A 13,054-nucleotide genomic window follows, 5' to 3' on the forward strand; every position below is an offset into this window, starting at 1 on the left:
CACACTCACACACACACACACACACACACACACAGACGCAAGTTTCTTGCAAGTTTAGTTGTACAAGGTGAAAGAAAAATTCATTGTATAACAGTGGACACAGACAAAAGCAGGTGGGAGGTCAGCGACTGATAGAAGGCTTAAAGTAGCGCATGCATGGGCACACACAGTGTCCCCTGTGTGTGTGTGTGTGTGTGTGTGTGTTACAACAAGTTAAGTTTAGATTGTAGCACCTATCTGCCATCACATGTCAGCCACCTGTGGCGAACTGTTGCACACATCACACATTTTATTTCAAGAATGTATGTGTGTGTGTGTTGGGGGGGGGGGGAGGTCAGTTTATCTGAAGGATTGAAAGTTTTAATTTTGCTCAGCTCGTTTCACTTCCTCCCGGGAGAATCGTGCAGTCAGTCGGTGAAGCATTTTCAGTCCCGATCCTGGTGGGACGGGAACGTTCCGACCATCCGCCGTCACTGCTCCACCCGCCGATCCTGCTCAGGGACACATATCAAACACACCCCGCACTGATATGATTGACAGGTGGTTCCAGGTTGGTTGAAGCTGTTGAAGCCCCCGGGCGACACCTGGAGAGGTGTTTTATTGACGTAAATGGAGATCTTCTGCCACCTTCTGCCACTTTTTGCCACCTTCTACCACCTGGGAACAGGCCAGAGAGGGAAAGATGGGCTACCGGACCGGTTATAGTGGGTCACAGGGCCCACACGCACGGCTGGATGAACTTGTTACAACGTGGGTGAAGTTCGCTCCAGATAACTAAGAAAATACACGCGCGCGCTTCACGTGACCAGTGGTGGACGGTGACCGGTGCAGCACAGGTGCGCTTCTTTTCTCCTTCTTTACTTTTGTTGTCGTTGAACGTCGTCGCGCTTGTCCACAGGCCTCGCGAGGAGGGCGTGCGCGAGCACGAGCCCCCTCCCCTCCCCTCCGAGCGCGGCCGCACGCGGCGCGCGCCCGCCCGCCCGCCAGCCCTCTCGTGCTGTACTGTAATCATATGACAGGGACTCGAGCCGCGCCGCAGAATAGCGACACAGGCGGAGGAGCCGGGCGGAGGAGCAGGTACAGCCGCGCAGCGACCCAGCGCCCCTCTCCGAGCAGAACCGCACTTTCTGGACGTCCGGGGAGAAGGCACGAGAGGAGGGGGACCTTTGGAACGAGGAGCGCCGACTCGCCGAAGCTTCAAGAAGATTTGACACAAGTTTGCGTAGTTAGTTGGCGGTGCGGCGGTCAGCGGGTCGCGGCCGGCGGATTCCCCTGGGCTCCTCGCATCGCTTGTCGGGGCGTGTCTGATTTAATTTCCCCTGTAAGTTTTTTTTTTTCCCCCCCCGACTTGCTCGCACACTTTAGAGTTGAAGGACAAGCCATGGTTGGGGAGACGGAGGTTAAGGAGAGACCCAAGTCCAACCCGGACTATCTTATGCAGCTGATGAACGACCGGAAGGTGATGAGCTCGCTGCCCAACTTCAGCGGCATCTTCACGCATCTGGAGCGGCTCCTGGATGAAGGTAACCCCCGTCTGTGTGTCTGTTCTGGGGAGGCTCCCTCCCGAGGGCTGCGGGCTTAATAAAACCCACTTTATTGAAGAGCCACCAGCTCAGCGGAGGAATTCTTCCCGGGCTCCCGGGAAACGCCGCTAATGACACCTGACATCCGCCCAAGACCCAGAAATGTTCGGCACCAAAGGGCTGCAAACTAATAATAAGCACGGCTACAAAAGTTGCTTGGAAAGCCTAATGTGGTTGCCTTAAGTCACACTTTTAATTTACAGGACTAGATGAGCGCTCTCCCCCCCCCCCCCCCCCCCCCTCACACACACACACACACACCACACACACACACACACACTCTGCCAGTTGGTGATGGGAACAAACAGACAGTTGTTAGTCTTTCTCGGTGACCTAATGCGCAGGCTTGTGTGAAGGCTGCAGCCCATCCCTGATCTGGACCAAGAGCATCCCACTGAACACCATGTTAATTTGAGCCGTGCTTTCCACGCCGTGCGCGCCGCCCGTCCGTGCACCCCACTTCCTGCCGTCCCGTGCGCTTCTAAAGTGGAGCGCCGGCCCTTTCGGGGCCGTGTTTGTGCCGGGATGCAGACTTTGTGCTGGGCGGCAGCAGCTATCAGGACGTGGCAGCCATCACGTTGTGTCACCCTGACCTCCGGCGTGTGACACACACGTCAGCTCAGCGTCCCCCTCCGTCCGAGCCCCCCCCCCACCCCCTTCCCACGCACGATAATGTGACACTCATAGTTCGAATGAGAGGCATTGTTCCACGGCCATTTCCAGCCTGGCGCTGCCCTCGGCCCCAGCAACGTGGACAAGGACACACACCAAAAAAAAAAAAAAGTTTGTGCGGGACAATAAGGAAACCTGCCCTCGTGTGCGGCGTCTGATGTGGCGTCTGAGTCCAAATATAAACCGACGGCAGGTTGTTTCGATAGGGCGGCTGCTTTAACCCCCTCGTCCTCCTCTCACTTCTCCTTTCAGCCCAGCGCGTCCCTGTCTCAGCTGAGCCGTGACACCCGTCCTGCTGCTGTCGGCACATTTGTTTCTGTATTTTCGCCGCTGTTTTAATAGTTGCTTTTGCCCCGTAACAGGTCACCAGGGGTTATTAGAGGATCACCATTGTTGCCCCAGCCGTGACTGTAATTATAGAGTCAGTCTGTAGTTATTATGGTCCGACTCATCAGAGCTGCGACACATTCCTGTCAGACTGCTGAGGTCAGATGATATATGCGCCTCAAGGAAGTTATTCTGTCATGAGTGTGTGTGTGTGTGTGTGTGTGTGTGTGTGAGAGGTGAAACCTCGGCTCTGTTGGCGTGTGCTGCGTATGTTTGTGTGATGCAGGAGTCGGTTATTATTGACCCAGCTTGTCATTACAAAGGCATCGGAGACCAACCTCGGTGGAGCAGACGGGCAGACAGACGGCGGCTCATTAACCGCGGCCTCGTCGCCCCGAATTAACACCAAAAAACGGGATCTGACCAGACGCCCGAGCAGAAATAAAGTTTGTGCAGGGGTTTAGCCGCGCTGCTTTGATTGTGTTTGCGTTTGGAGCCGAGAAAAAGAGGGATTTTCAGCGGCGCGGCATCGTTTCTGGGTATCAGAGCCGTCTGGGGCCCATTTGCTGCTTTCCAAACACAGGTGCTAACAGAGGAAAACACGGCTGTTTTCGCTAGCGTTGTTTACACAGCGAGGGGGCATGTGTCCATGTGACAAACAGCTGGATGGGGAAACACCAAAAGACAAACAGAAGGGGCGAAACGATGGGAGAGAGGAGTTCTGCCCTGGGGTATTAATTCGGCAGGAAGTTAGCCGCCTGTCACGCCAGCGTCTCCTGTAATTCTGTGCCCGTGAGTCACGTCCTCAGAAACGGAGGTGTGAAGAAACGCGATCCGGCCGATGCCTCCCCGCTCCCTTTGCTTCGCCTCGCACTGCTTTCTGATGTGTATGCGTCTGTGTCTCCGCCACAGAAATCGGCAGAGTACGCAAGGACATGTACAATGACTCGGTCAACGGCGGCATGTTCAATGGGCGGGACTTGGAGGAGCTCCCCGAAGCCGTGGGCCCCGTGGTTCAGCTGCAGGAGAAGCTTTACGTGCCTGTCAAAGAGTATCCTGACGTGAGTGCACCAGGCGGCGACCTTTCACCTTTCCGAAGGGTCTCTGTTTACCTTTAGCTGTTGTCGCTCTATCTCCTCTTGCCTCAGAGAAGAGTCGCCACAAACTCTCCGTTTTTATCACGTTACGTTCCCCCTCCCGAGCTCACGCCCGCTGATGTCATCCGCACATGAAATAAATCAATAACGGCCCCGTTTGCTGTTTGCAGGGAGATAAAAATGTAGGAGATTCTTCGTGTCCTCTGGAAGGCCGTTCCATTCCGTCCCCTGATTAATTAGTGTGTTTAAAAAGGTGGATTAAGACTCTTGTCAGGACATAAATCAGAGAGGGAGTAGAGCAACAAAGATGGCCGCCCACGCCAGCGAGGTGATTGACCCAGACTGAAGCGCTCATATGATCTCCTGCAAGCAGCAGTTTGCCAATCACGGAATACAATGACGAGCTGTCCTCGCTCACATGACAGGACTGGACACACACGCACACACACACACACAGGACCTCATTTGGAAGACGGTTTAGATCACGGTTAAATTTAGAGCCTAGTTCCTCCCAACGCCCGCTGCTAATGCGTAGCAACTTTTGCTAACGTAAATAGCGAAATTCAGCTAAACGGCTGCGGCGGGCGAGACGGCGGCGGGAGGGCGGCAGAAAGGGGCGTCGGCGACTCCAACACGCGCGCAGACGCGCGGAGGCAGCTGCCTTGTTAATCGCTCAGTGGTCGTGACAGATAAGGTTAAGAGAGCGGCGCTGTCCTGTCATGCCGCTAGCACCAGCCTGTGCCCACATAATGAGCTATTTCGGTCTCCGCTGGCAACATAAACACGCTGCAAATGCACAAATCTCAATGATGCAGCACGTGCACGTTCGCGCACATCGTACGGTGACAGCTCGAGACACCCGAGATGAGAAAGACCCGTCGCGCCCTCAGCTGTGCTTCCTTTTAACCTGTCTTTTGGTGCCTGTCTGTGTGCGCAGTTTAACTTTGTAGGCAGGATCCTGGGCCCCCGCGGACTGACGGCCAAACAGCTGGAGTCAGAGACCGGCTGTAAGATCATGGTCCGAGGAAAGGGTTCCATGAGGGACAAAAAGAAGGTATACGTCTCAATCCACCACACACGCTGTCGCTCTCTCCCTCTGTCTGTCTCTCTCTCGGTCGTGTGGGACGTAGATCTGCTCAGTTAGCATCACGTCTCACAGCTCTTCCTTTAAAACACCAAACACCATCTTGTAGACCAGCTTTCAATGATGTCTGGATGTTAGGAGCCATAAATCATAACCACACAAATGGCTGTCGGAGATGTTGCTAATAAGCTTGGCTGCTAATAGCCACAGTATCCTTGAGAGTATGAATGTGTCTGCATGAGGGCTCTGTTTTAGGGGCTCGGCTTTTCTCTCCTGTCCTGGTGTTAAGTCCATCTGTTCTCCCTTCCTCTCCCCTGGTGTGTGCTGTTGGACAGACTCGGCTCCAGCTTTCCAAACGGCAGGTGGAGCAAGTCCAGCATTCCAACCCACCCTCTCTCTCCAGAACATTCCCTACCCCGCACGTCCCTAGGAAAGAGAGAGGGAGAGGGACACACAGACACACACAGAGACGGAGAGGAAGGAAAACAGAGACACAGTGGGAGGCAACAGGGGGAGAGCAGAAAAAGATGTTGACTTTTGCTGTTTTTCAAAATGAGACATCTCACTTGACCAAACATCTACAGAGGATCGAGTGTCCGAGCGCACAATAGTGAGCGAGCAGCCTGGGCCGGCTGCATCTGGCCCACTGTTACCACAGGAGGAACCTTTTCAGGTCCCTGGAGGAGCTGTTGAAAAGAGCCAGAACGTCACGTCTTCTCTCACTTCTGCCCCTCCGTAGCCGTTAGCGTCGGCTAGCCCGGGGACAGGAAGCAGTTTCCCGTCTGTTCCAGGCAGCGACTCCAAAGCTGAAGTCTTCCCGGCGAGGTCCAATCACGGAGCTCAGGGCGCTCCCGAGAACGTGACACACAGTCGTGTTGACAATGAAACACGAGAAGGGTTGAAAAAAAGCCCAGATCCAGCTAAGGTTCCGGCCTCTCCGCAGCTGGTCAGTCCCAGCGTGAGATGGGTGTGGATGTCACGGACCGGGCCGAGCTGCTCGGGCTCGGCCCTCGCTAATCGGACACATCTGGAAAAGCAGACTCCTCGTTGCAGATCCTCCAGATAGGAATGCTTTGTGTTTTTCCGTCTCTTTCTCCGTCAGCATCAGCGACTTCTGCTGAATCCGGAACGAGACGAGCGTCGTTGACGTAAGCGCGACGGCTTTCCGGGTATTTCCCTGCCGCTCCGAGACCAAAGCTCCTGATCCGGATGGGGAGCCGGTTCCCAGACACGGGACACGTCGCCTCTCTGGATGATCTCCCCTCTTTGATGCACTCCTTCCTCACGTCACCACGAGTTCACAGTTCCCCGTCTTGGAACGCTTTTATTCCCACTCCTCCGCTCCTCACCGGAATATCAATGAAGTGATTGAGAGATTCTCTGGAAAGAGGAGTGAAAGGAAAAGAGGAGAGGAGAGGAACCACCTTTGATAAGCTCCCAAAGCTGCCAGGCACGACCTGCAGCTCTATATCTGTGTAGTTTAAGGTCTGATTGAAGGTCGGAGCCAAAGCAGGAGACAAGTGAAGCCCCCCGATGCCCCCGTCCCCCCCTCGACCCCCCCGTCCCCCCCTCGACCCCCCCGTCCCCCCTCCGTCCGCAGCAGAGCGCCCAGCCTGTGCCCTGCATTTCAAAAAGGCCTGTTTTTGTCTTCCAGGAGGAGATGAACCGGGGGAAGCCCAACTGGGAGCACCTCAGCGAGGACCTCCACGTCCTGATCACGGTGGAGGACACGCACAACCGGGCCAAGATCAAGCTCCAGCGGGCCATCAACGAGGTCAAGAAGCTGCTGGTACCTGCTGTGAGTACCAGCGCCGCCCCCGGCCCGCTCCACATTACGGCCCGGGCCGGTGCTAGCGCCGGCCCAAGGTGCCGTGTGTTGGTATGCACGGGAGGGGGAAGGGGCTCGCCGCTCCAAAAAGTGTGTGTTTGTGTCTTTTTGTGTTTCTGTGTGTGACTCTCTGTGTATGAGAGAGTATGTGTAAGGGGTTAGGGTAATTAGGGAACATGCATAAAGGGGTTTCCATGGTTACCCCGGGTTGTTTGAAAGGCTGAGGGAATGAATGGAGAGTCTGTTCACTTGTTCTCCCCACTCCATCACTCCTTTCACTCCCTCACAACTCACTTTATTCCCAACCACCGCTACAGTATTCACTTATCTCGCCGGGCACTTTTTCCTCGGCTTGTTTTCCTCCCAGAGGACGTTTTCCTCGCACTTCTCCACATTTCTCACATTCTGCTCCCCTCCGGCGGAGCTCAGGGGCTCGTCGTGGCGGCGAGCGCCCCAGAGACCCGCCGCCGCCGCGGCCCGTGTGACGGAACCGGTCTCGCTCCCCTCTGCGTTAGCTGCAACAATAGAAACGGGCTGAAAGGACCAGCGGGGGGGGCGGTTAAAACGCCGCCATCGGCCGTCACTTCCGCTGGAACCTGGCAAAGCCGGAGCGGAATCGGAGTCGTTAGCCGGTGGCGGTGAGGCGGCGAGCACACGTGTTGCTTTAACAGCGCCGACCTCCGCTCCGACTGTAAATCAGTCAAGCTTTTCACCGCCTGTAACCGGCGGCAACCGGAGCCGCGTAGCCGACACCTAATATGATCCGCGCGGCGCGCTGGCGGCGTCTCCGCGGCCTCACGTCAAACTGCCTCGGCTTGAGGGCGCGGGGAGGCGGCCCTCGCCATATTGGGGCATGGGCGGGGCACAAAGGTTGACTGTGGCGACAGCTGATTGTGTTGTTCTCCTCCGGTGTCGGGCTGTAGGCGGAGGGCGAGGACAACCTGAAGAAAGTGCAGCTGATGGAGCTCGCCATTCTCAACGGGACCTACAGGGACGCCAATGTCAAGACGCGTAAGGATGACATCATCATGTGCATGAGGAGGAGGGGCGGTGGGTGGCGGCCCGGCCCGGTACAGGAGTGCCACTGTATGAGCGCACAATGCCCCTGTCTCCCCTCCTAAAGGCTCTTTGTGTCCTCCCCCCTCGCCCCCTGTCTATTGTACGTGCGCGCGCTCGCACGTGGGTGTGCGCACACTTACATTGTGGCCTGTGTTTTGTGTGGCCCAGCCGCCGGCGCCTTCCCTCTCGGGACCCCCCAAGCGCCTCGGATCATCACAGGCCCGACGCCCGTCCTGCCTCCGACGCTGCGGAACCCGGCGCCCGTCACCACGCCGACCCTCATGCCCCTGATTCGCCAGATCCAGAGCTCGGCTCTCGTACCGGGGGCCAATCCGCATCCGGCGCTGGTGCAGCAAGGGCCCGAGTCCGGGATCATCTACACGCCGTACGAGTATCCCTACACCCTCACGCCCTCCATATTGGAATACCCCATCGACTCCACCGGAGTTTTAGGTATGTCGATGCCGGACGTTCTCCACTCCCGTACAGAGTCAAAGGATGTATTACGAGAACTGGAGATTTGGCGCCAATGTGGCGCCGCCGTGCACGTCTCCTCCGCTCCGAGGTCGTTTTTAGCGGCGCTATTTCACGGCGAACCTTAAACGTTCCCATCGCTGCTGCGCGCTGGCGGCCGAGCCTGAAACCAGGACTGCGGCTGAGTTGGCCGTAGTAGTAGTAGTGACCTTTGACCTCTGCGGGGGCTCCACGGCGCCCCATTGGCGGCCAAACGCAGCTCTTGTAATACATCCCGAGCACCAGTGGACACATGCTGAGGCTCATTGGTGGGCTAACAGTCCCTTCTTCCTGTGTTTTTGCAGGTATGGCTTTTCCAACCAAAGGCTAAGTGATAGCAAACCTTGCTAGTAAACACACGGACTGGCTTGCAGAGACCCCCCCGACCCCCCACCCCCCCCCCCCCCATACATACTTGTCCCGCGAAGCAAACCCCCAGAGTTTGCTGATACTTTAGGATGAGCGACAGTCGTCCCGTAGTCTATTCCTCCTCGTTTCCTGTGTATTAGCAGACTAGCGTTGTGGTGTGACAGCTATTTAACCTTTTTAATAGTCCGGCTTCTGCTTGTAATTTTAACCCGTTTTAAAGAACCTGTAGCTATTTTAGCGCCACTGTTAGCGATCTTAATGTACGTTCAAGCTTATTTTAATGGCTATAGAGTGACTTTGCTTAGAGCTGACCACGAAATCGACTAGCGAGGCTTAAATTAGCAGTTTGGATTCTTTTCTTTAGAGGACGGAGCAACACAGCTTCCGTCTCTTCGAATTCCTGGTTTCACTGATGTCGGGTGAAATGTGTGATGTCTTTCTGATGAGTAACCTGTGTTCTGTTTTGGCAACGTCAATGGCTGTTAGCAGGTGCCATGACCACTAAGGTACGACGCCACGACAAGAGAATCCATCCTTACCAAAGGGTAGTGACCCCAGACAGAGGTTAGTTAGCTCACCAGCCACTTTATGTATATGTGTGCCTGCGTGTGTGCGTGCGTGCGCGCTCGTCTGTGTGTGTGCGTGCGTGTTTGCGTATGTGTTTCGAAACAATGGACCAATTCAGTTTACATGTGTCTGAACACGGCGTGCCTACGGGAGAAATGAGCGCGGCAGGCGGAGAGGAAGCGGCGTCGGTGTAAAATGTGAAGCAGTATTTGTCGCGGCGAGGGTGAACTAAGTTAGCAGGTTGGGAGGAACCACGCTCGGGGGCCGGCGGCCGCAGCAGTGGGCGGTGATCCCGGGTGGCTGGCAGGCCGGGGCCCTCTCGATCAGAATGGATTACTCCGTTCATGTGACTCGGCCTCGTGATCCGGGAGGTCGGGCCCTCTCCCGAACCTTTTTCTGGTGTTTTTGGTCGTCACTTATCTCTCCACTACTCCTGATCCAGCAAATAACTGTGGGAAGGTGTATTTATAGCCATTCCAGTAGGTTTCCACAAATGTTTTTTTTTATCATTATTATTAATGAAATCCTGTGTGTGCCCAATATTATATATGACATTTAAAGGAACGGTGATCATCTGCTTTGTGAAGGTCATTCAACCCAATATGATCTTTGGTCTTTACTACTAAAAACAGCGTGTGAAGACTACTGAGGTCTGTGTTACGAGCTCTTTTGTATGAAATACTGTTGATTGTGGTCTTATCAGTCGCCCACTGGACTTGATCATTGGGGCTGTTTACATCTTTCATATATTTCCTAGCCAGAGTGGTGCTGTTACCATGTATTTAGCTGCAAAATAAATGTGTATATAGGGATTTAAAGGATTTAAGTGCTTATATGAAGCTTATGGAACAAGATCGCTTGGAAATACTTGTAGTTTTTACTTTGCGTTTTTTTTTTTTTAGTTTGTACATTTTTTTTTTTTTGATTTTTGTTTTTACAGTATGCTTTTTATAGATGAAGTGTCTCCATGTAAACTTTTATTCAAGGTGTGTAGCTACTACTGTTTAGTCACCACTACGGTGGCCATGAAGGCAGTGTTCTTCTGTCTATTTAAGATGCGGTGACCTTCTCGCGGGCCACGCCACTGTTTATGCAATAGAAATGGACTAGCTAGCTACGACATATGTGTGTTTCTGAGCGGTGGCGCTCCTGTTGTACACGATGGACAAACGTACACTAAAAGGCAATAAAGATGATTATTGAAAAACAACAGAAATCTAAAGGAAACCAAAGCCTCGACATTCTTGTAGCTAGTCTGTCTTATTCTCTAAAACCACCATCTCTTAACCTCTCATCGCTGTCCCTTACGGTGTCTCTCTGCTTGCGTCGCCGTCGGGCGCTAACGTAGCGCAGCGATAATCAATAATCAGTCAATGGTGAGCGTTAATCATCGAGACCTTCTGCCCGCTGCTAAACAACAGCCCAACCTGTCACTAAGGGAAAGTATTTGTGAGGCGCGGGCACTTTTCCCTTGGTTCTAAAGGTCACTGTCTCACCCACACGGAACCACGCCGTCTCCCTTTCTGTCCATGGTTTCACTGTCTGTCTGCGCCAGACGTAGCCCAGCTAGCATGAGTAGGATCACTATAGCAGCAGTCGCACCACAGGAGGGGCACCGCCGCCATCCGTCACCACACCTCCGGGCGGTTGGCGGAGTCGGAGCGGCGCTGGTGACGGAGGTTCTCCCGCGGTCCCCCCCCCCCCCCCTGCTGTGCCGCTGCCGTAGATCTGCCTTGTTGTCATCCTGACGCCACTAGCTGACACTAATCACTCTTCTATCTTTTTTCTTTTTATGTCCCCTTTTATGTGCCCTTTTTGTTTCCTTTCCACGTCTGTCCGTCTGTGTCTGTCTAACTCTAGCTGCCACGGCAACTAACCCATGACCCCCTTGACCTTCTGACCTTTCCGCCCACTGATGACCCACCCATCTCTGCCCGCCGCTGCGCTCATTGGCCCAAGGCCTCCCCTCCCTCCCGCCATTCTCTCGGCTCCGCCAACAGGACCGGCGCTTTGGGAACGTCACGGCTGCCTCTGCCAAGCGGACGACGGCGAGCGACCTCAGGACCCCGCCCACCACCGAGTCCTAACCTAAGCCTACTGAACGTGCCTTCCAAAGACAGCCTTAAGAATGTTTTTGACGTTTAAGAACCTGTTGTTGCCATGCGAACACACGCAGCCTTTAACTGGGCGGGGCTTCCCAACCCGGCCAATCAAAGCCACCCATCGGATGCAATAATTAGCCGCTAATAACAGGGTAACTACGCTGATAATCCCGCTGATAGCGGTGGCCGCAGCGACGGCGCCCACGCCACCCGTGAAGGCGGAGACGTGTTGATGTTCGGTTGTTTCTCCCCCCGCAGCTTCTGTAATCGCCGTTAAATACTCACACGCTCCTCTGGAATGTCGCAGCAACGCGTCGCTACAATGTTTGACTTCTCCCCGTAAAGAGGGAGGCGAGGAGCACAGCTCCGGCAGCGCTCGCGTACCGCCGCGTCCCTTCATTCAGAGCTACTGTAGCTACGGGGGGGTCGGGGGGGCGGGGGGGTTCCTTTATTACACCACAGTATTACAGCTCCAACGACGGTGCCTTTATTTATTACGACCAACGCAACTACGTTACAAATTAAATCCCACAGCCGGGATCAAGGCGCCAGTTTGGTTCTGCGGGGTTAACCTGGGGGGTGGGGGGGTGGGGGTGGGGGGGGTCCGTTTGACCTGTGCTGCGGCGCTAAAGCCACGTGTGAGGTGTGTGTGTGACGCTCACACACCTCCACACAACAGTGTTCTATTTAATCCTGTGTTTGTTCTTATTTGTTGGGTCATTTGATGGTTTTTTTGAAGATGATCTCACCCCCCCCCCCACACACACACACACACACACACACACACAAGCACACACACCTTTTGCATGTGCAGCCGCTGATGCCTTCATTAAAGGAGAACGACCGTAACACCTGTAACACGTTGCTGATGTATTTTTATAGCCTATTTTGTACATGAAAATAACATTAAATGACCTTTCCAGATCCAACATGATGCCTTATTACAGCGAGTGTGTGGGGGGGGGCACGGCTCTTCCTCCCGGGCCCGGGGGGGGGGGGGGTTTAGCACCTCGCTTGCCTCTTGTGCCTTTTGTAAACGATGAGCGTGAAGATTAACTTAGATGGACTCTGTCAAATGTAGGACGCTAACTGTTAACCACTAGTTGTATCTGTGTTTCCTCAACGTAAATGCTCGTGTGTCTCAAAGATGGAGAGGACAACAACAACAACGTTTAACTTTTAAATAACTCTTTGTACTCTATTAAACTGATAGTTGTAAAAACTAACCAACTTTGTTGCTTCTTCTCTGTAGCTCTTAATGATGCACCTCCGCTGCCATCCTGCATACTAATCAGCACACATCTGAAATGGAGGTGTTAGAAAGACAAACTGGGGGGGGCGGGGGGGTCATAAGAGAGGAAAACACACCAGCTCACCATGGTTTCTAGGAGGCATGTGCACGTCTGACAAAGGAGGGTTTACATTTGGAATTGACAGAAACTGATTGCGCAAGCTGCCCTCAAACATCTGCAAAGTAAAATAAAGGCAGGATCGCCTGGTTCCCAACGTGCACCCAACGCCCACACCCCCCCCCCCACATCCATGCCCCCCCCCGTGTCCTGCTCACCCCCTTTGATGTAATTATGGGCTCTTGTTTTACTCTGCGGGTGTTTATTAGCAGTCAAAACACGCGGGCTTGTTTCTCCACCTGGAGTAAAGAGGAAAACCTGCAGAAGCACATTCAGCCCCTCTCTCTCTGCCTCTCAATGTCTCTCTGCCTCTCTCTCTGCCTCTCAATGTCTCTCTGCCCCTCTCTCTGCCTCTCAATGTCTCTCTGCCTCTCAATGTCTCTCTGCCTCTCTCTCTCTCTGCCTCTCTCTCTCTGCCTCTCAATGTCTCTCTGCTCTCTCTCT

At 54.2% G+C, this 13,054-nt stretch overlaps 1 protein-coding gene across 5 annotated transcripts; it reads left to right on the forward strand.

The window, feature by feature from the left end:
- The first annotated feature begins 1,004 nt into the window (after positions 1–1,004).
- qki2 (QKI, KH domain containing, RNA binding 2) lies at positions 1,005–12,427 on the forward strand. Of its 5 annotated transcripts, none has more exons than XM_057042051.1 (9): positions 1,005–1,523; positions 3,495–3,643; positions 4,617–4,733; positions 6,418–6,561; positions 7,515–7,602; positions 7,819–8,103; positions 8,445–8,468; positions 9,022–9,096; positions 10,960–12,427. In XM_057042051.1, exons 1-9 carry the CDS (start codon positions 1,013–1,015, stop codon positions 10,980–10,982), a joined length of 1,416 nt encoding a protein of 471 aa, XP_056898031.1. In that variant the 5' UTR covers positions 1,005–1,012; the 3' UTR covers positions 10,983–12,427. The 5 variants fall into 5 exon arrangements, with proteins under 5 accessions (XP_056898031.1, XP_056898022.1, XP_056898040.1 ...); XM_057042042.1 differs by having other exon boundaries at positions 1,006–1,523; positions 9,019–9,096; XM_057042060.1 differs by lacking the exon at positions 8,445–8,468 and having other exon boundaries at positions 1,006–1,523; positions 9,019–9,096.
- The last annotated feature ends 627 nt before the right edge of the window (positions 12,428–13,054 follow it).

This window comes from Takifugu flavidus, chromosome 1, assembly GCF_003711565.1.
Source record: "Takifugu flavidus isolate HTHZ2018 chromosome 1, ASM371156v2, whole genome shotgun sequence".
Classification (NCBI taxonomy): Eukaryota; Metazoa; Chordata; class Actinopteri; order Tetraodontiformes; family Tetraodontidae; genus Takifugu; species Takifugu flavidus.

Excerpts from the sequence above, each read along its gene's own strand:
- qki2 (XM_057042042.1), top strand. The coding sequence starts at position 1,013 with ATGACAGGGACTCGAGCCGCGCCGCAGAATAGCGACACAGGCGGAGGA. Across the intron at positions 3,644-4,616 it reads CTGTCAAAGAGTATCCTGAC|TTTAACTTTGTAGGCAGGAT; the intron begins GTGAGTGCACCA and ends CTGTGTGCGCAG. Across the intron at positions 9,097-10,959 it reads GGTAGTGACCCCAGACAGAG|CTGCCACGGCAACTAACCCA; the intron begins GTTAGTTAGCTC and ends GTCTAACTCTAG.